The 23,358-nt window shown below is 43.8% G+C and overlaps 1 protein-coding gene across 1 annotated transcript in view; it reads left to right on the top strand.

Annotated features, from left to right (window-relative positions):
- Positions 1–23,358, top strand: part of LOC132403977 (unconventional myosin-XVIIIb-like) — a gene marked incomplete at its 5' end in the record, with an annotated part of 415,128 nt that overhangs the window by 116,385 nt on the left and 275,385 nt on the right. The window contains 3 exons of the mRNA XM_059987873.1: positions 7,887–8,046; positions 13,884–14,067; positions 21,205–21,397. Of these exons, the coding sequence (XP_059843856.1) occupies positions 7,887–8,046; positions 13,884–14,067; positions 21,205–21,397 (537 nt within the window). The remainder of the gene's footprint in view (positions 1–7,886; positions 8,047–13,883; positions 14,068–21,204; positions 21,398–23,358) is intronic.

Here is a 23,358-nt window from a genome sequence, read left to right as displayed (position 1 = left end):
AATGAGGTACGAAGGTAAACAAGCCAAAAATATAAAGGAGGATAGTAAAAGCTTCTTTAGGTATGTGAATAGCAAAAAAATAGTTAAGACCAAAATTGGGCCATTGAAGACAGAAACGGGTGAATTTATTATGGGGAACAAGGAAATGGCAGACGAGTTGAACAGGTACTTTGGATCTGTCTTCACTAGGGAAGACACAAACAATCTCCCAGATGTAATAGTGGCCAAAGGAACTAGAGTAAAGGATGAACTGAAGGAAATTTATATTAGGCAAGAAACGGTGTTGGATAGACTGTTGAGTCTGAAGGCTGATAAGTCCCCGGGATCTGATGGTCTGCATCCCATGGTACTTAAAGAGGTGGCTCTAGAAATTGTGGAAGCATTGGTAATCATTTTCCAATGTTCTATAGATTCAGGAACAGTTCCTGCTGATTGGAGGGTGACTAATGTTGTCCCACTTTTCAAGAAAAGAGGGAGAGAGAAAACAGGGAATTATAGACCGGTTAGCCTGATGTCAGTGGTGGGAGTCAATTGGAGTCAATTATAAAAGAGGAAATTACGACACATTTGGATAGTAGTAGAAGGATCAGTCTGAGTCAGCATGGATTTATGAAGGGAAAATCATGCTTGACTAATCTTCTGGAGTTTTTTGAGGATGTAACTATGAAAATGGACAAGAGAGAGCCAGTGGATGTAGTGTAGCTGGACTTCCAGAAAGCTTTTGATAAAGTCCCACATAGGAGATTAGTGGGCAAAATTAGGGCACATGGTATTGGGGGCAGGGTACTGACATGGATTGAAAATTGGCTGGCTGACAGGAAACAAAGTGTAGCGATTAACGGGTCCCTTTCTGAATGGCAGGCTGTGACCAGTGGGGTACCGCAAGGTTCGGTGCTGGGACCACAGCTGTTTACAAATATACATTAATGATTTAGATGAAGGGATTAAAAGTAACATTAGCAAATTTGCTGATGACACAAAGCTGGGTGGCAGTGTGAAATGTCAGGAGGATGTTATGAGAATGCAGGGTGACTTGGACAGGTTGGGTGAGTGGGCAAGTGTATGGCAGATGTAGTTTAATGTGGTTAAATGTGAGGTTATCCACTTTGGTGGCAAGAACAGGAAAGCAGATTACTATCTAAATGGAGTCAAGTTAGGAAAAGGGGAAGTACAACGAGATCCAGGTGATCTTGTACATCAGTCAATGAAAGCAAGCATGCAGGTACAGCAGGCAGTGAAGAAAGCTAATGGCATGCTGGCCTTTATAACAAGAGGAATTGAGTATAGGAGTAAAGAGGTCCTTCTGCAGCTGTACAGGGCCCTGGTGAGACCCCACCTGGAGTATTGTGTGCAGTTTTAGTCTCCAAATTTGAGGAAGGACATTCTTGCTATTGAGGGAGTGCAGCGTAGGTTCACAAGGTTAATTCCTGGAATGGTGGGACTGTCATATGTTGAAAGATTGGAGTGACTGGGCTTGTATACACTGGAATTTAGAAGGATGAGAGGGGATCTGATTGAAACATATAAGATTATTAAAGGATTGGACACACTGGAGGCAGGAAGCATGTTCCCACTGATGGGTGAGTCCAGAACTAGAGGCCACAGTTTAAGAATAAGGGGTAGGCCATTTAGAACAGAGATGCAGAAAATCTTTTTCACCCAGAGAGTGGTGGATATGTGGAATGCTCTTCCCCAGAAGGCAGTGGAGCCAAGTCTCTGGATGCATTCAAGACAGAGTTAGATAGAACTTTAATAGATAGCGGGGTCAAGGGGTATGGGGAGAGGGCAGGAACGGGGTACTGATTGTGTATGATCAGCCATGATCACACAATGGCGGTGCAGGCTAGAAGGGCCGAATGGCCTACTCCTGCACCTACTGTCTATTGTCTATTGTCACACCACTGGTCACCAGCTTCTATGCAGAATACGACCCATCTACAACCACTCTTTGCCTTCTGTAGGCATGCCAGTTCTGGATCCACAAAGCAATGTCCCTTGGATCCCATGCCTCCTTACCTTCTCAAGAAGCCTTTCATGGAGTACCTTATCAAATGCCTTGCTAAAATCCATATACACTACATCTATGCTCTGCCTTCATCAATGTGCTTAGTCACATCCTCAGAAAATTCAATCAGGCTCGTAAGGCATGACCTGCCTTTGACAAAGCCATGCTGATTATTTCTAATCATATTATGCCTCTCCAAATAGTCATAAATCCTGCCTCTCAGGATCTTCACCATCAACTTACCAACCACTGAAGTCAGACACGCTGGCCTATAATTTCCTGGGCTAACCCTACTCCCTTTCTTGAATAAGGGAACAACATCCACAACCCTTCAGTCCTTCAGAACCTCTCCCATCCTCATTGATGATGCAAAGATCATTGCCAGAGGCTCAGCATTCTCCTCTCTCCCTTCCCCTAGTAGCCTGGGGTACATCCTGTCTGGTTCCGGTGACTTATCCAACTTGATGCTTTCCAAAAGCTCCATCACATCCTATTCCTTAATATCTATATCCTCATGCTTTCCAGTCCACTGCAAGTTATCCCTACAATTTCCAAGATCCTTTTCCGTAGTGAGTACTGATGCAAAGTATTCATTAAGTACCTCCGCTATTTTCTCCAATTCCATACACAGGGAGATGACGAGCAGTTCCTTCTAAAATCCAGCTGTATTTTTTGACTGCTGAAAACTTACTTGCCTGTAATTTCTAAAGGGATTGATTGGGAGATCCTTGAAACTAGCCCTGTAACTCTCCTGCATCACACACAAAATGGAGGACCTCAGCAGGTCAATCAGCCGTTGGAAGGTTGCTGGGGCTCCATGCAACCCGAATAGCATGACAGTGAAAAGAAAGAGGCCAAGGGGAGTGCTGAATGCAGTGTACTCGCAAGAGTCCTTTGCCAGCAGGATTTGCCAGCAACTCTGCAGAGTTCAATGGTCGTTATAATTTGGCGTGGCCCAACCTTTCCAGCAGCTCATCTCTCCATGGCATGTGGTAGGCATTGAACTTGGAGATGGTGTTAATTTTTGGAAGTCAGTGCAAACCCTCAAAAACCCATCAGGCTTGGACACACTCACCACCACGCTGCACCACTCACTCTGAGGGCTCAATCACTCCCAGGTTCAACATGTTGCAGATCTCAGCCTCCAGTGGTTCCACCAACCTCTCTGGGACTCAATAAGGTTGCTGCCTGATGGTGTTGTTGTCCTTCAGGTGACTGGTGTTTGCTTGATTTTTGTTCGACCAGTGCGGAACTGGAAGGGAGAGAAGTTCCGATGGAATATTTTGTTCAGCCCCTCTTGTTGAGGGGGTCAGATGGCCCAAGTTGGGCTTTGGAGAAGCACTACAAGACTGCAGGTCTTCAGCCGTGCCTCCTCAGTCTTCCTCCAATTGTTGGACCATTCAGGCCCTCTTTCCTTCCACTTCCTCAGCAGGATATATCTGAGAAGCCTTTCCTTCCTCCAGATGGAACACTTCACAGATGGCTGGAAGGCCCCTGCCACTTGCCAAGAGTTTGTTGGAGGAGATATGAAGTAGCAGAAGGACCTTTTGGTCAGGGGTGAACTCACATTACTATGCCTTAGGGTCATGGACCCTCTCCAGATTGCACTGTCTCCCCTCTGGAAGCCTCCAGGCAATCCCTCATTTGTAAAACACAAGAGACAATGCCCTCACCAATACATGAGCTCAAACAGGAAGAAGCCGGTTGATGCTTGGGTAACCTCCAGATGTGCAAAAGGCAGCCACTTACCCTGGTCTCTTCCTGGGTCAGACACAAACTTCCTCAGCATGTTCTTGAGGGTTTGATTAAACCTTTCAACAAGGCTGTCAGTTTGGGGGTGGTAGGGTGTGGTGCGGATACCTAGTTGATGATGTAACAGGCAGGAGGCATGAGGTGAAATTGGTGCCTTAGCCAGTTAAAATTTCTTCAGGGAGACGAGTTGTATTAAGTCAGCAGTGATTTTAGGGGTGGTGATGGAACACAGAGGGTTGGCCTCAGGGAACCAGGTAGCAGTGTTGAAATGACCAAATATAACAGAAACTGGAGCTGCTTTTCTTTAGAGGGCCTGCTATGTCCATAGCAACACATCTGAATGGGGTGGTTATGATGGGGAAAGGCTGTAGTGGGCTCTGTCAGTGTAAGATGTGGTTGGTCTTTTAGCACACAGGTAGGAAGTACAATATTGCTGGACATCAGCAAACACAGATGGCCTATAGACTCTGTGGCTTACTCTCCGGTAGGTTTACTGCTGACCCAAATGGCCAAGCCAGGTATGAGGTGAGCGAGATGTAAAGCAAGGGGCGTGCAACAGGTGGATATTACCAATCGGTTGTCAGGGGTACTTGCTAGATACAAAATGTTATTTTCCAGCTCGTAACTATCTTTATAGCTAAAACACCCCTCGTCATCCTCCCCCTTCACCCAAGTAAACAGAGTTTGTGAGGCCACAGGTTTTCAGCCATGCCTCCTCAGTCTTCCTCCAATTGTTGGACCATTCAGGCCCACAGAGTTTGCCATGTTTGTGAGGACCTCCCACTGATCTGTGGTGAGGTTTGTGGTGATCAGGTATATGTAATGCTTTCTCCTGGTTGCATTTATGACATGATTTACCCCCCTCAAATAGGCTATCAGCCACTGCTGACAGTGGATCCAACCCAGCTTCAGTTTGGGACCATGTCAACACAGGTTAAAACAAGATTGCAGTGGAGTCAACATTACCCAATAAATCTAGTAGGACTAGTAAATTTCTACCAATTACCAATTCTGGTAAATCATCAACCACGCTCATCTGAGGTAGGTGTACATTGTTCACATCAGAGCAACATCAGCAATAGGATAACTTTTAACATCCCCATGTGCACATTGAATCATAGTGTTTGCAGTAATCAACAAGATTAGGGGGTACAAATTCTGTTCTGACCTAGGTAACCATACTTCTTGTATCCAAGAGAGCATGCAATCTCTACCCATTCACCAGGACTGGTATTGCAGCAGAACATTTTACCTGGATCCCTGCATCCTTCATGGTAAACAGCCACCCCTATCCCTAGCAATGAGACATGGGACAACCCTTGGGACATGATAATAGCTGAACAGTTTAAGTTTTATATAAAAAAAGAAAGCACAAGCAGAAGCTTTGTGACCAACTTGTCGACAGTGCTAGCACGTTAGGAGAGTTTTAGGTTTTATGTTATCTATAGTGTCTCTGATTTGTGAACCAGGGTTACCTGCAAGTGGTCGCCACTCCTGTGACTGAGCAGAAAATGATAGGGGTGCTCCTCTCTGGGCGTTGATGTACTGCCGGGCCAGCTGCGCAACAACCAGTCCATTGGAGGGCTTGTGTTCTTGGACCCAGGTACGAGTGTTCCCCAGCAAGACCTGCAGCAGCTCCTAGAGGATGATGATTTCACCGATCTCTTCCTTACCATGGACCTGTGGCCTCATCCAGCACCAAGAGAGTCATTTCAGGTGGTAGTAGATTTCCTTTAGTGACACCCCCAGAACCTCAGTCGATAGGTCTCTGGCGAAATGTTGAATTTTGCCAGGAGGGGTCAGAGTAACAGTTGAACCTTTCCTCATCTGTGGCCAAGTAGGCATCAGTGCTCTGGGATGAGATGACACGCCCATGTCTTGACCAGCTGTTCGAACTGCAGGAATTAATTCTCCATATCCTCACCCTCTTGGAAGACTGACACCTTGGGTGACGTTCAGGCAAAGTCTCGGCGTCTTGGTTCAGGTGCGGACACCAGTTGCTGGGAAGGCACCTGTGGTGGCTCTGAAGCCTGGGCCTGCATACCAGGAGGCTCAGATAGAGAGCATGGGGGTGCTGATGGTGGAAGCAGCATTCTTGGGCTGTTGCTCTCCGAGAGGTCTGGAGACGTTATGGACCTTGGAGACCCTGATGCAGTGGGAGCTCCTGGGTCCCCGGTGGTGGAGCTCTGGTTTGTAGCTCCCGCAATAGCATTTCTCCCCAGAGAGGAGCTGACCGGGAAGAGCTGCTAGCTCTGACATCTCCACAGACTTCTGCGGCTCCTCAGGAGGACCGCGATGTGTCTTAGGCCGGGCACCTTGGGTCACGTACTCTTTCATCGTGTCCCACCGTCTGTCCTCAGGAGACTCCATCGCTGGAGCTTCTGATACATAATTCCCCAAAAGTGGCGTCACAAGTAGATAGGGTCGTAAAGAGAGCTTTTGGTACATTGGCCTTTATAAATCAAAATATTGAGTATAAGAGTTGGAATGTAATGGTGAGGTTGTATAAGACATCGGTGAGACTGAATTTGGAGTATTGTGTGTAGTTTTGGTCACCTAATTACAGGAAGGATATTAATAAGGTTGAAAGAGTGCAGAGAAGGTTTACAAGGATGTCACTGGGACTTGAGAAACTGAGTTACAGAGAAAGGTTGAATAGGTTAGGACTTTATTCCCTGGAGCGTAGGAGAATGAGGGGTGATTTGATAGAGGTTTATAAAATTATGATGGGTATAGATAGAGTGAATGCAAGCAGGCTTTTTTCACTGAGGCTAGGGGAGAAAAAAACCGAGGTCATGGGTTAAGGGTGAAGGGGGAAAAGTTTAAAGGGAACATGGGGGGGGGGGCTTCTTCACGCAGAGAGTGGTGGGAGTGTGGAATGAGCTGCCAGATGAAGTGGTGAATGTGGACTCACTTTTGACATTTAAGAAAAACTTGGACAGGTACATGGATGAGAGGTGTGTGGAGGGATATGGGCCAGGTTCAGGTCAGTGGGACTATGCAGAAAAATGGTTCAGCACAGCCAAGAAGGGCCAAAAGGCCTGCTTTTGTGCTGTAATGTTCTATGTACCACACATCACTATCAGGTGATGTAAGCATGCCGACGAGGGTTACCAGATGGGGGACAAACAGATGCAGGTTGCAACAGGATGTTGCTGCCAGGGGAAAAAATGCTAAAATTACTCAAAAGTTGTGAAGTAAAAGAAGCATTTACAAATGGAAAGAAACATGTGCAAAAATTAGCAACACACTTTATCTTTAACTTCCCAACGTAACTATTCACCGACCACCATCTCCAACCTCCACGCCTCTCCAGACTGCAAGTTTTATTCTGCTTCCGTCTGGCCAAGAAGGACCAGGAAATTCTACTGTTGGTCTGGGGAGGGGGGGGGGTTCTCACCTGACCAGACCATAAGAATTATTTCAGATGCAGAAATGGAACATTTTAAATAGGTATTATAAAATCCTAGAATTTTAATTTACAACAAATGTCTTAGTTAAATCTATAGACCAGTGTCCACATACTCAGATGAACATAAAAGAATAATAACCCCCCCCCCATCCACCAGTGGTGTGGCCTGTGTAGGGCGTGGTATGCCTGCTCTCACTAACTCAGGCATTATTTCAGGACACCCCAAACTGTCCCTTGGGTCTTTCGGGGCCATTCTGCTGTCTACAACCGATATAACCATGTGACTGAAAATAAATGAAGCTGTTGGAATGCCTGTGGCTAAAATCTTTATTTTTTTCAGTAAATTGTAAGCCAAGCCAGTAATTGTTTTGCTGTTGGGGTGTGAAAATGGTGAACTCCCAAGATCTGCAGAACAGGAGGGCAAAGTGTGTGAACTAGTGGGGAAACTAGACCAGGGACAGAATGAGGAGGGTTGACTAACTGGGGAAAAGGGCAAGGTAGCAGGAGAATTAACATTGCCAACCTGTTGTTTCACTGTGTTCCTCAAGATTTCCAGCATCCTCAGAATCTCTGGTGTTCTGTAACATTCCTCCCCCTTTGCCCTTCTCATGAGTAGATGGCTATTCCCATCAACACGCCTTCAGATGTTCTGTAGTTCTTGAGAGCTGATGGATGAGGGCTCTTGTCTGAAACCTTTGGGATATATTGTGTTCACAGAGAAGCAGCCGATACGGAGGTGCGAGCAGGAGCAGCAGTTTGTGATCGCCCATCAACTTGGCATGTGCCCTATGAGGTACGACTTGGCGGGTTGGATCAATAAGGCCAAACCCAACCAGTCACTGGAGAACGCCAGTCAGCTGCTGCAGGAATCCAGAAAGTAAGTAATGTGGCCTGTCATCTCAGTAAGTTGCAGAGATCCGTAATTCCTTGAAAGTGGGGTCACAGATAAATAAAGCTCTCCAGAGTTTTTGGCACTTCAGCCTACATGAATCAAAGTGTTGAGTACAGGTGGTAGGCTGTTATATTGAAGTTGTATAAGATGCTGATTAGGTCTAGTTTGGAGTATTATGTGCAGTTCTGATCGCCTGCCTACAGAAAAGCTATCAATGAGATTGAAAGTGTGCAGAGAAAATTTAGAAGGATGTTGCCAAGATTTTAGGGACTTAGTTTTAGGGAAAGGTTGAATAGGTTAGGACTATATTGTCTGGAATGTAGGAGAATCAGGGGTGATTTGATAGATGTGTGCAACATTATGAGGGGTATAAATAAGTTAAATACAAACAGGTTTTTTTTTCCACGGAAGTTGGGTGAGACTGGAACTAGAGGTCATAGGTTAATGAGCTGCTATATTTGATCAGTTGTGCAAAATCCAATTTACTGGTTGCTGTATTCGGAATATTCTGGTCAGGAATGTGCTATCAATTCTCACACATATGAAGTTGAACTTTGTATTTTGTGCCACCTTTGGATATGTACCAGTTTATTATTGTTACATGTACTGAGATAGAGCAATAGCTTTCAGTGATGAGACTTCGAAACAGATCATTCCACACGTAAAGTATATTGAGGTTGTAAAAAGGAAAATAGAACACAGAATGTCATGTTATTGATGCACCATCAATAACTCTCAGAGACGCGAGGCGAGATGTAGGCTTTTACTGGCTGGAAGAAAGAACAAGCAGCAATTGACCACCACACTACATCCTGGAGACCGAGGCCGGGGCTGTGTCTCCAATCGCCTATATACCGGGGTCCGTTGGATGAGCCATAGTCAGTGGGAGGAGCCACAGGAGCAGTCAGCGGGGGGGAGCGTGTCCAGACAGGTATATGTAGTTCACCACAGTTATGGTTGCAGAAAAAGTGCAGTGAAGATGGAAAATAAAATGCAAACGCCGTAATGAGGCAAATAGGGAGATCAAAAGTTCACCTTTTAGCATTTGGGAGGTCCATTTAAGGTCTGATAATAGTGGAATAGAAACAGATTTGGAGCTTAGTGTATCTGTTTTCAAGTCTTGGTCTTTCCTTCCCAATGAGAGAGCAGAGAAGAGAGAATAAAAGGGTTGGGAGAAGCCTTTGATTATGTTGGTTGCTTTCCTGAGGCAGTCAGTGGAACAGAGGCTTGATGGCCTGATGGACTGGCTGTGTTCACATTCCTCTGCAGTTTCTTGCAGTCATGGGCAGAGTAGTTGCCACATCAAGCTGTGATGCACTTCTGTAAACACTGTAAGAGTCATTGGGGACATGGTGAGCTTCCTCAGTCTTCTAACAAAGTAGAGGGTCAGTGAGCTTTTATGGTTGTGATGGTCCATTTCTTATCCACCTTGCTGATGAAAACAAATTTCTTTTTTTTCTACCCTTGAAAAATGGGGAACATATCTTTAGTACACCACACTTTCTGTTCTTCAAGAGGTACATGTCAAAGGAATGTTTTTAGGGGCAGTAATGTTTGATAAATACTTCAAATTCTGATGCATAAGGTCTCAGGCCATCAATGGGCTCACCCAACATGAAGAGAATCTCTGATACCAAGATCATTACATTTTCTTCATGAGCTTTCTATCTGCAGGGGGTAATAATTGAGTCACAATTACAAGGAAAGTAATTGAGATTTTAGTTTCTTTTGTTCCAGTATGTTTTCGTACAAAATGGATAATTCGAGGTTCGCAGAAACCTGACTTCAGTTTTCTTCTCTGGCCTATTGGGTTGAGGAATGTTCCACTCATTCTTGCAGAATGGCTGCCTTTAAGCTGTATGTAGTATTAATAACTATAACATCCATTAAGAGGTTAATTTTTCACATAATATTTTATTAATAACTAGCTCCCTTGTGAGTCTTTGAATTAAAATGTTTTTGGGATCAGTCTAAGTTTCTCTTTGTCTTTAAAATTTGAATCAACCTTATGAAATTTGTGAAGATCAGGGCAAGTGTGTTAATAGACAACAGGTGAAGGAGTAGGCCATTCAGCCCTTCGAGCCAGCACTGCCATTCAATGTGATCATGGTTGATCATCCACAATCAGTACCCCATTCCTGCCTTCACTCCATATCCCTTGACTCCGCTATCTTTAAGAGCTCTATCTAACTCTTTCTTGAAAGCATCCAGAGAATTGGTCTCCACTGCTTCCTGAGGCAGAGAATTCCATAGATCCACAACTCTCTGGGTGAAAAGTTTTTCCTCAAAACCGTTCTAAATGGCCTACCCCTTATTCTTAAACTGTGTCCTCTGGTTCTGGACTCCCCGAACATCAGGAACATGTTTCCTGCCTCTAGCGTGTCCAGTCCTGTAATAGACAATAGACAATAGGTGCAGAAGTAGACCATTTGGCCCCTCGAGTCTGCACCGCCATTCTGAGATCATGGCTGATCATTCACTATCAATACCCAGTCCCTGCCTTGTCCCCATATCCCTTGATTCCCCTATCCATCAGATATCTATCTAGCTCCTTCTTGAAAGCATCCAGAGAATTGGCCTCCACCATCTTCCGAGGCAGTGCATTCCACACCTCCACAACTCTCTGGGAGAAGAAGCTCTTCCTCAACTCTGTTTTAAATAACTGACCTCTTATTCTCAATCCATGCCCTCTAGTACTGGACTCTCCCAACATCTGGAACATATTTCCTGCCTCAATCCTATCAAATCCTTTAATTATCTTAAACGTTTCAATCAGATCCCCTCTCAATCTCCTTATATGTTTCAATCAGATCCCTTCTCATCCTTCTGAATTCCAGTGTATACAGTGTTACCTTCATCTAAATTATTAACGTATATTGTAAATAGCTGCAGTCCTAGCACCGAGCCGTGCAGTGCCCCACTAGTCACTGTGTTTTTATTAATCTTTCTAAATACTGTACGGAATGCAGTGGAGAGACTTGGTCAGATTTTCAGCTAGTCTGTACGATGATCCTTTATACTTTGTGCAGTTAAAATTTTCTTTGCACTGAGGGAAGCCTTGCAAAGGGATTAGAGCAGCTTCACTGAAGATGTTGTCAATATTGTTCATTGATCATCTCATGCATCTTGTGTAAGTGGAACTTAACCCTGGGAGTGGTGAGCTCTTCACCTGACAACCATACCTGAGTGACCCTTGCATCTGATGCATCTGGCCTTGGGGATTCCAAGCCATCCTTGCAAGATGGGTAGTTGTGTTCTTCCTGCACATTAAAGCCTGACTCATTTTGGATTATTTTGAAAAAAAGTACAGTTCCTGAAGAATCCTTTGTGTCATAGGCTGCAGACATAAATAACAGGTAGTATTGTTGGCATAACATTCTTAACTGAAAGCACTAATTCTTAACTAACAGTATTCTGTTGTGGCATTGTACCAAATGTCATACAATGGAGTATATTCAGTTCCTCTATGTAATCATACATTATAATGAAAAACACATTTCAGCCTTTAAAATGTTTTGAGTATTGATTCAATAGAGTCAGTTGTAACATTCCAGAGTAGTTTGGATGAGAGAGGCCATAGTCAGGGTGCTGGTAGATGGGATGAGGCAGCAGACCAGGCTGGCACTGACTAGATAGGCCAAATGTCCCGTTTCTGTGCTGTAGTTTTCTATGGCTCTATGAGAGTCCAGCTGAAAGACATGATAGAGAATTCATATACTGTATATTCCTGTATTTCAGGAATGGCATTTATCCTTAGAATTAAGGCATAGAACATTACAGCAAAGTACAGTCCCTTCAGCCCACGATGTTGTGTCAACCTCTCAACCTACGTTGTTCCCTCCTACAAAACCCTCTATTTTTCTCTCATGTAGGTATCTATCTTAAATACTCCTAATGTATTTACCTCTACCACCACCCCTGGTAAGGTGTTCCATCACTCTGTATAATAAACCTACCTCTGACATCCCCTAGATTTTCTTTAAATTACTTAAAATTATGCTCCCTTCTGTTAGTCATTTTTGCCCTGACTGTCCATTTGATCTATGCCTCCTATCTTATACACCTCTATCAAGTCAACAAGTGCAATCTGTGGTGTAACTTGTCCTCCTTGTAGCTGAATCTGTGGGTCTTGTTTCAGTTAAGTGATCTGGTTTGAACTAAGCTAAGCTGGTCTGATCTACTCAACACTGGTGCACTTCAGGGATGGTGCTTAGCCCACTGCTTACTCTCTCTATGTCTATGACTGTGTGGCTAGGCATAGCTCAAATGCTAATGATACAGCCATTGTTGGCAGAATCGCAGATGCAGATGAGAGGATATACAGGAGCGAGACTTACCAGTTGGTTGAGTGGTGCCGCAGCAACAAGCTTGCACTTAACGTCAGCAAGACCAAAGAACTGATTGTGGATTTCAGAAAGGGTAGGACAAAGGAACGCAAACCAATCCTCATAGAGGGATCAGAAGTGGGGACAGAGAGCAATTTCAAGTTCCTAGGTGTCAATATCTCCGAGGATCTAACCTGGACCCAACATATTGATGCTAAAAAGCTAAAAAGAAGGCATGACAGTGGCTTTATTTCTTTAGGAGCAAGAGAAAATCTGCAGATTCTGGAGGGTCTCGGCCCAAAATGTCGACTCTTTTCCATAGATGCTGCCTGGCCTGCTGTGTGCATTGCTTATATTTATTTAGGAGTTTGAGCAGATTTGGTTTGTTAACTAAAACACTTGAAAACTTCTACAAGTGTATCATGGAGAGCATTCTAACTGGTTGCATTACCATCTGGTATGGGGGTGCTACTGCACAAGATTGAAGTAAGTTGCAGAAACTCATAAAATTAATCAGCTCCATCATGGGTACTAGCCTCTAATGTATCCAAGACATCTTCAAGGAGCAGTTCCTTAGGAAAGTGTCATCCATCATGAAAGACCCCCGTCTCTCAGAACATGCCCTCTTCTCACTGCTACCATCAGGATGGAGGTATAGGAGCCTAAACACAGACACGCAGTGATTTAGGAACAGCTTCCTCCCCTCTACAATCCAATTTCTGAATGGACATTGAACCTGTGAACACTATCTCACTGTTGGTTTTATTTGTAATTTTACATTACTTATTTTAACTTAACTATTTAATAGACGTGTATAATCTTAATGTAACTCAGTTTTTTCTCTATATTTATTTATCATGTATTTCATTGCACTGCTGCATCAGGTTAACAAATTTCATGATATATGCTGGTGATATTAAACCTGGTTCTGATTCTAATTTGAGTGGAACTTGTCTGAGCTTATCTGAGCTGAGCAGTTCTGCACTGAGCTGTTTAAGCTGGTCTGAGCTGAGCCAGTTTGGGCCGAGCTGGCTTGGTTGCCTCTGGTTTATTTTCCCCTACAATAACTCATTGAGATCAGTAAGTTACGACCTGTGGGCACAGTCTATGCAGATATCAAACACCATGCACAAAATGCTGGAGGAACTCTCCAGGTCAGGCAGTGTCTATGGAAGGGATTAAACAATGTTTCAGGCTGAAACCTTCCATCAGGACTGTTATTAAAAAGGGAGATTATCTGTCCTGATGAAGGGTCTCAGCTCAAAACGTTGACTGTCTATTCCCCTCCATATATGCTACCTGACTTGTTGAGTTTCTTCAGCATTTTGTGAGTGTTGTTCAAGATTTCTAGCATCTGTAGAATCTCTTTTGTTTACAAATACCAAACAGCTGGGAGTCAAACCACAAGCTGTCTGTCGTATGTCACGATTGCCAAACTTGTGAGCTCAGCTCTAACAATAAAAACGAAGCTAACTTTTGATCACTTCCTCCTACTAGTGAGTCCCTCAAGAAGCTCTTCAGCACAAGGTCCAAAGTCCCTGCAATATGCCGGTCTGTGTCTGGGCTGGATCAAACTTCGCAGCAGTCTACACAGAGGATCAGCTGTGTACGGAAGACATTCAGCACCAGCTTTGCAGCTGTGAAGAGAAAGTCCGTGTGTGCACTCATCAAACTGCAAATGGTGAGTATGAACTGGCCATACCACAGTTCTGATGCTGCACTTGAACTGAGGGTAGATGCACTGCTCTTTAGTTTCAGTGATTAATGAGTTACTGTCGTCTTCCTGTTGGCTTGAACCAGTCTGGCTAATCTCCTTTGACCTCCCTCATTAACAAGGCATTTTCACCCACAGAACTGCTACTCACTGGGTGTTTATTTGTTTTTTTTTCACCATTCTCTGTAAACTCTAGAGACTGTTATGCATGGAAATCCCAGAAAATAGCAGTTTCTGAGATAACTCAAACTACCCCATCTGGCACCAACAATCATTCTACAGTCAAAAACTTAGATCACATTTCTTCCCAATACTGATCTTTGGGTTGAACAACATCTGAAACTCTTGACCATGTCTGCATGCTTTTATGCGTTGAGGTACTGCCATGTTATTGGCGGATTAGACCTTTGCATTATTGAGCAGGTGTACCTTATAAAGTGGCAACTGTTTTTTCCTGAGTGTAAAAACAGGTGCCTGATATGTTGCCTGTCCTTTCAAGTGATAATAACCGAATGTTACAGACTTTGAATATTTACATTTAGTTTCTTCCTTCAAGTTTCAAAGTGGACACCATGATAGTGTAGCAACTACCATGATATTATTACAGCTTTGGAGTCTGGAGATCAATTCTGTCACCATTCTGTAAGGAGTTTCAATATGTCCTCCTGTGGACTGTGTCCTCCAGCTTCCTCTCACAGTGCAAAGATGTACTGGGTGGGTTAATTGATCATTGTAAGTTGTCCCATGATTAGGTAAGGGTCAATTGGGTCTGTTGGGGATTGCTGGGATGGCTTGCCTTGAAGGGCTATGACGGCTTATTCCTAACCCTTTGTGTGATAAGCCTTCATTCCTGGAATTATTTTTGTGATCCACCTTTGAGCCTTCTCCAATGTCAGCGTATCCTTTCTTAGATAAGGAGCACAAAACTGCTCACGATACTCTAAATACCAGTACTTTATAAAGTCTCAACATTACATCCTTGCTATTCTAGTTCTCTGGAAATTAAAGCTAACGCCGCATTTTCCTTCCTCACCACAGATTCAACCTGCAAATTAACCTTTAGGGAATCCTGCACAAAGCATCATATTTTTGAATTTTCTCTGTTTAGAAAATAGTCCACACTTTAATTCCTTCTACCAAAGTACATGACCATACAGTTCCCAACATTGTATTCCATCTGCCATTTCTTTGCCCATTCTCCTAATCTGTCTAAATCTTTCTGTAGCCTTCCTGTTTCCTCAACACAACCTGCCCCTCCACCTATCTTCATATCATCCACAAACTTGGCCACAAAGCCATCAATTCCATCATCCAAATCTTTGACATTCAATGTAAATGAAGTAGTCCCAACACTAACCCCTGCAGATCACCACCAGTCACTGGGGGCCAATCAGAAAAGGGTCCTTTTATTCCCCACTTTGCCTGTTGCCAATCAGCCAAAGCTCTATCCATGCTATTTGACTCTTATTTTGCTAAGCAGCTTCAGGTCAGGTTAGCTAACCTATACTGTCCTTTCTTCTGCCTCCCTCCCTTATTGAAGAGTAGAATGACATCTTGATTTTCCAGCCTAATCCTCAATCCTATTTCCCATCCCACTGCTAAATTAGTTTAAACACTTCCCAAAAGTTCTAGCAAACCTACCTGCAAGGATATTGGATCCTCCTGGGTTCAGGTGTAACCCATTCCTTTTGTCCTGGTTGTACCTTCTTCAGAAGAGATCCCAATAACCCAGAAATCTGAAATTCTGCCCTATGCACCAATTACTCTGCCACACATTCATCTCCCAAATCACCCTATCCTTGCCCTCATTACCGCGTGGCACAAGCAGCAGTCTAGAGATTACTGCCCTGGAGGTCCTGTCTTTCAGCTTTCTACCTAGCTCCATAAAATCCATCTTCAGGACCTCCTCACCTTTCCTACCTATGTCATTGGTGCCAATATGTACTAAGACTTCTGGCTGCTCTCCCTTTAGATTGCTGTGGACCTGAACTGAGATATCCCTGACCCTGGTGCCTGGAAAGCAACATACCATATGGGTGTCTCTATTGCGTCCACAGAATCTCTTCTGTACTCCCTGATCACTACTGCAGTTCTCTTGTCCCCTCTTCCACAGTGCCAGAGACCTGGTTGCTGTGACTTCCCCCAGGTTTGTTGTTCCTCTGCACCCGCCAACACTTTCCAAAGTGGTGTACTTATAATGAGTGGAATAGCCGCAGGGGTACTCTACACTGAGGTTCATTTCTTTTCCATCTCCTGACAGTCACCCAAGTATCTGCCTCCTGCAACTTGGGCATGACTACCTCTCTGTAGCTCCTATCTATCACCTCTTCAGTTTCCCAAATGAGCTGAAGGTCATCGAGCTGCAGCTGCAGTTCTTTATCACAACCTCTGAGGTGCTGCAACTCGGTGCACCTGGTTGTGCTGTGGTTATCCGGGAGGCTGGAGTCATCCCCACATCTCTTGGAGAAATGTATACAGTATACATCCCAAAATGCTTTTCCTTCGCAACCATCCACAAAAACAAAGGAGTGCCCCAAAGAATGAACAACAGTTAAATGTCCTGTCTCCCCCAGCTCCCCTCCCTTCTGCACGCAAGTGGCAGCGAGCAACAATCCCTCTTCCCCCCCACTGGCTAAAAAAACCATTGGCACCCACCACCGGGCACTCAAGCGTAAGCAAGGCAACAGCAAAGGCACAGACTTGCAGTACTCCAAAGACTACTCGTTTACCCGGCATCCGACATACCACAACACAGCCCCAGAGCCATTCTGACGGCACTAGCAGACTAAGAATGAAGAAGAAGGAGCTCACCAGATATGTACCAGGTCCAAGCCAAAGCCTTCCTGCTTTAACACTGATCCACTCACACAATGGCCATCCCATCGTTCCCTGCTTTATTTTTATTTGCCCTTACTAATGAAACACTATTTGATTGGGCCACCGGAAAAACAGTGAAAGACCATGAACACACCTTTCATTTTAAAATCTCACTCACAGAACTGTGAGTTGTCTCCTCTCTCACTCTCGATTCACTGTAAAGCTTGCAGTGACAATCTAGTCTCGTAGAGGAGTCAAACTACATTCAAACCGAGTTTTAGTGTGATTTACTCAGTTCTATCTCTAACTGCAGCCACACGTTGGTTTAATTCAGAATTAAATACAATGGATTATTCCCAGCTGTAAATCCCAGCTGAGTATTTTTGAGGTTATTCAATACACGATTTAATAATATAACTTTAGCTGAGCTAGTCAGAACCTTCTGTACATGATAGCTCCTGCACTAGAACAGGTATAAATAATCTTCTCACTGTACACTTAAGAATGGTTACAAATTAGTAGTCACTGATTTTCAATGATCTGATGAATAGAGATGCATTGTACCTATTTAGTTGTTTATTTGATAGTTTTAAATCACTTCTTAAAGTTCCTTTGAGTGTTTTAAAAAAGGCAGGCTTCTGCTTAGGGATTTAGGAAGGAAGTCGCGAAGCAGGACCTCAAGAGTAGTAATCTCGGGATTGCTGTCTGTGCCACACGACAGTGAGTATTGGAATAGAATGAGGTGGCAAATAAATGCGTGGCTGAAGAATTGGAGTGGGGGAGTAGGGTTTCAGATTTCTGGATCATTGGGACCCCTTCTGGAGCAGGTGTGACCTGTACAAAAGGGACGGGTTACACTTGAATCCGAGGGAGACCAATATCCTTGTGGGTAGGTTTACCAGAGCTGTTGGGAGTGGCTCAAATTGATATGGCAGGGGGATGGGAACCAGTATGATAGAGCTGAGGATGAGGTTTACAAGTAAACAATGGGTGTAATATAACTGTTAGGAAGGACTAGCCGATGACTGGGTGCAAATGCAGACAGTGAAAAGAGTTAAGTTGTACCAGAGACAAAATTCATAAGGGCGAAGAATGCAGGTGCTGTATTTAAATGTGCATAGCATTTGGAATAAGATGGATGAACTCATGATGCAATTAAAGATTGGTCGGTCTGACTTTGTGGGCATCACTAAATCATGGCTGAAAGAAGGCCATAGTTGGGAGCTTTATCTCAAAGGATATACTTTGTATCGAAAGGACAGGCAGGAAGGGATAGGCAGTGGTGCGGTTCAGTTAGTAAGGGATGGAATTACATCTTTAGAAAGAGGTGACATAGGGTCAGAGAATGTTGCATCTTTGTGGGTGGAGTTAAGAAACTGCAAGGGTTTAAAAAATACATTATGGGAATCCTATATAGGCCTCCAAATAGTAGCCAAGGTGTGGAGTTGAGATTGCAAAGGCAGCAGGAAAAGACTTGTAATAATGATAATGTCACTATTGTAATGGGGGACTTCAATATGCAAGGGGATTGGGAAAATCAGGTTTGTATCGATCCCAAGAGGGGGAATTTGTTGAATACCTAAAAAGATAGCTCTTTAGAGCAGCTTGTGCTTGAGCGTACTCAGGGAAAAGCTATCTTATGTTGTGTAATAATCCAAATTTTATTAGGGAGTTTAAGTTAAGGGAATCTTAGGAGACAGTGATCATAACGTGATTGAATTCATACTGCAATCTGAGATGGAGAAACACAAGTGACATGTATCAGTATTGCATTGGAATAAAGGGAATTACAGAGGCATGTCCAAATGGACCGGAGGGGGATACTGGCAAGGTTGAAGGCAGGGCAGAGCTGGCTGAAATTTCTGGGCACAGAAGGCACAGGATAGATATGTTTCACAGATGAAGTAGTTCTCAAATGGCAGGAGTAAGACACTATGACTGACAAGGGAAGTTAAGGACTGCATAAAAGCCAAGGAAATGACAAATAAGGTAGCAAAAGTGAGTGGGAAGTAAGATGATCCAACAAAAGTCAACTAAAAAGAATTTTGGAGGGAAAAGATGAAATATGAGGGCAAACTAGCCAATAATATCAAGCAGGATACTAAGTTTTTTCAGTTATATAAAGAGTAAAAGTGAGGTGAGAGCTGATATTGGACCACTGGAAAATGATGCCAGTGAGGTAGTAATGGGGCGTAAAGAAATAGTGGATGTACTAAATAAGTACTTTGCATCAGTCTTCACTGTGGAAGACACTAACAGTGTGCAAGAAACCTATGAGTGTTAGGGAGCAGGAATGAGTGTGATTCCCATTACAAAGGAAAAAGTGCTAGGCAAACTCAAAGGTCTTAAGGTAGCTAAGTCACCTGAACCACATACCGGAATTCTGGAAGAGGTTACTGAAGATATAACGGATGCTTTGCTCATGATCTTTCAAGAATCACTTGATTCTGGCATGGTCCCAGTGGACTGGAAGATTCCAGATGTCAATCCACCCTTTAAGATGGGAGGAAAGCAAAAGGAAGGAAATTATATGCCAGTTACCCTAACCTCAGTGGTTGGGAAAGTGTTGGTATCTTTTATTAAGGATGAGGTTTTGGAGTTCTTGGGGACTAATGATAAAATAAGTCAAAGTCAGCATGGTTTCTGTGAAGAGAAATTTTGCCTGATAAATCTGTTGGGAGTTCTTCGAGGAAGTAACAAGCAGGGTGAACAAAGAAGAGGCAGTGGATGTCATTACTTGGATTTTCAGAAGGCATTTGATAAGGTGCCATACGTGAGGCTGCTTAACAAGATAAAATCCTGTGGCGTTACAGGAAAGACACTGGCATGGATAGAGGAATGGCTGACAGGCAGGAGGCAGCGAGTGGGAATAAAGGGGACCTTTACTGGTTGGCTGCCAGTGACTAGTGGTGTTCATCAGGGATCAGTATTGGGACCATCACTTTTCACATTGTTTGTCAGTGATTTAGATAATTGAATTGATGGGTTTGTGGCAAAGTTTGCAGATGATACGAAGATACATGGAGGGGTAGGTAGTGTTGAGGAAGCAATGTGATTGCAGAAGGACATAGACATATTGAAAGAATAGGCAAAAAAGTGGCAGATGGAGTAGACTGTTGGGAAATGAATGATAATGCATTTTAGTAAAAGGAACAAAAGTGCAGACTATTATGTAAGTTGGGAGAAAATTCAAACATCAGAGGTGCAGAGGGACTTAGGGATCCTTTGTGCAGGATTCCCAGAAGGTTAAGTTAAAGGTTGAGTGTGATTTTTAAATAAGGAAAATTAAATGTTGGCAAGGGGAATAGAATATAACAACAAGGAGCTAAGGCTTTTTAAGACACTAGTCAGGCTGCATGTGGAGAATTGTCAACAGTTTTGGGCCCCATATCACAGAAAGGATGTGTTGTCATTGGAGAGGGTCCAGAGGAGGTTCACAAGGATGATTCCAGGAATAAAGGGTTTAACATATGAAGAGCATTTGCCAGCTTTGGCCTGTACTCACTGGAATTTAGAAGAATGCAGGGGGATCTCATTGAAACCTACCAAATATTGTGAAGACTGGATAAGGTGGATGTGGAAAGGATGTTTCCTCTCGTGGGGGTGTCCAGAACTAAAGGGCACAGCCTCAAAATTTAGGGATGACCCTTTAGAACAGAGGTAAGCAGGAATTTTTTTGACCAGAGCATAGTGAATCTGTGGAATGCTCTGCCACAGACTGTGGTGGAGACCAAGACTGTGGGTATATTTAGAGTGAAAATTGATTGTTTTCTGATCGGTCAGGGCATCAAAGGATACGGCGAGGAGGGAGGTGTGTGGGGCTGAGTGGGATCCGGGATCAGCCATGATAGAACAGCAGAACAGACTCGATGGGCTGAGTAGCCTAATTCTGCTCCTATGTCTTATGGTCTTGTATGGTTCTGAAAGAGGGTGTTCAGGGTTACAGGGGGAGAAATGAGGAGCTGTATGAGAGTTTTCTGGTGGTCTTGGTGAGACCATTATGAAGCAGAAGTGTGAGATGAAGTGACACACAGTGTCAGGGTTGGGGAGGAAGGGGGAGACAGTGGTAACAAAGCTGGGGTTGGGGCAGGAGGGGAGTCATGTGTGGTGGGGAGGGCATTGTGGAGTGGAGAGGAAAGAGAGATGTGGTGATGTGCTGTCTTGGTTAATGGTTAATTCTGGTACATTTGACAATAATAAACCAAATAGTCTGATAATGTAATAACCAAGTGTTCTTTCACAGTTACGATTAAAATGGACTTTACTCCTTCTCTCTTTATACCCTAGGATGCTCTCATAAATCTCATCAAGCGTTCTGAGGCACACTTTGTCCACTGCTTTGTAGCAAGACCAGATGGGACTGATGGTGTTGAACTGCAGAATACCAGGGGTCAATCTCTGGCCACGTTTGATATCCCGACAGTGAGGAGCCAACTCCAAGGATCACAGCTGTTGGATGCACTTCGTCTTTACAGACTGGGTACAGTATCTGCTGCAGGTCTACATTATGAATGCACTGGTGACTGGAATTTGTTTTTTTTTAATCCTGTTCCACTTTCCGTGTGAAATAGCTCTTTCCTTCTGAAGTTGGGTACATATAGAACAAAGAGTAGGTAAAGATAAAGATGAAGGTTAGCCTTATTTGCCCTTAGTACATTGAAACAATGAAACATACACTGAAATACTTCATTTCCATTAACAGCCAACACAGTCCGAAGATATGCTGGAGGCAAGTGGTGTAATGCTTCCGGTGCCAATACAGCATGCCTACAGCTTACTAACCCTAACCAGCACACTTTGGGAATGTGGGAGGAAACAGGAAGGAAATCCATGTGGTTACAAGGAGATTGTACAAATTCTTATGTACAGCAGCAGAAATGAACGGAGGTTGCTGCCAGTGGAAAACATTATGTTAACTGCTATGCTATCATGCTGTCCAGTACAGACCCTGTGAACCCTGATATTGTCAATCTAACCCTTCCCGTCTACAGAATCCTCCTGTCACAACCACAGATTCAGCAGAGTAGTAGATATGGCAATTGCCCTTGTGGATATGCATGTGTCAGGTAATTATTATTTCAATGTGATAGTATTTAACTCCATACTTGTTGTCATAGTGCTTGTCAAGATTGGGACACAGCACAGCAACGATTCGCTGCCTGTCTGCTTTCGGCCTTGCCTGAGAAACATAGAAACATAGAAAAACTACGGCACAATATAGGCCCTTCGGCCCACAAAGTTGTGCTGAACATGTCCCTACCTTAGAAATTACTAGGGTTACCCATAGCCCTCTATTTTTATAAGCTCCATGTACTTATCCAAAAGTCTCTTAAAAGACCCTATTGTATCTGGCAGCCCATTCCACGCACTCTCTGCATAAAAAAAAACCTACCCCTGACATCTCCTCTGTAGCTACTCCCAAGCACCTTAAACCTTGTGGCAGCCTTTTCAGCCCTAAGAAAATGCCTCTGACTATCCACACAATCAATGCCTCTCATCATCTTTATACCTCTATCAGGTCACCTCTCATCCTCCGTCACTCCAAGGAAAAAAGGCCGAGTTCACTCAGGCCTTTTCATAAGACAAGCTCCCTAATCCAGGCAACATCCTTGAAAATCTCCTCTGCACCCTTTATATGGTTTCTACATTCTTCCTGTAATGAGGTGAGCAGAACTGAGCACAGTACTCCAAGTGGGGTCTGACCAGGGTCCTATATAGCTGCAACATTACCTCTCAGTTCCTAAATTCAATTCCACGATTGATGAAGGCCAATACACTGTACGCCTTCTTAATGGCAGAGTCAACCTGTGCAGCTGCTTTGAGCGTCCTATGGACTTGGATCCCAAGATCCCTCTGATCCTCCACACTGCCAAGAACCTTATCATTACTACTATATTCTGCCATCATATTTGACCTATCCAAATGAACCACTTCACACTTATCTGGGTTGAACTCCATCTGCCACTTGTCAGCCCAGATTTGCATCCTATCAATGTCCCGCTGTAACCTCTGACAGCCCTCCACACTATCCACAATACTCCCAACCTTAGTGTCATCAGCAAACTTACTAACTCATCCTTCCACTTCCTCATCCAGGTCATTTATAAAAATTATGGAGAGTAAAGGTCCCAGAACAGATCCCTGAGGCACACCACTGGTCACCATCCTCCATGCAGAATGTGTCCCATCTACAACCACTCATTGCCTTCTGTGAGCAAGTCTGTTCTGGATCCACAAAGCAATATCCTTTGGATCCCATGCCTCCTTACTTTCTCAATAAGCCTTGCATCAAATACTTTGCTGAAATCCATATACACTACATCTACTGCTTTTCCTTCATCAATGTGTTTAGTCACATCCTCAAAAAGTTCAATCAGGCTCATAAGGCACGACCTGCCCTTGACAAAGCCTTGCTGACTATTTCTAATTATATTATACCTC

Source organism: Hypanus sabinus, chromosome 13 (assembly GCF_030144855.1).
Source record: "Hypanus sabinus isolate sHypSab1 chromosome 13, sHypSab1.hap1, whole genome shotgun sequence".
NCBI lineage: Eukaryota > Metazoa > Chordata > Chondrichthyes > Myliobatiformes > Dasyatidae > Hypanus > Hypanus sabinus.
The sequence above is the reverse complement of the archived record's forward strand: the minus strand, read 5'-3'. Positions and strand labels throughout refer to the sequence as shown.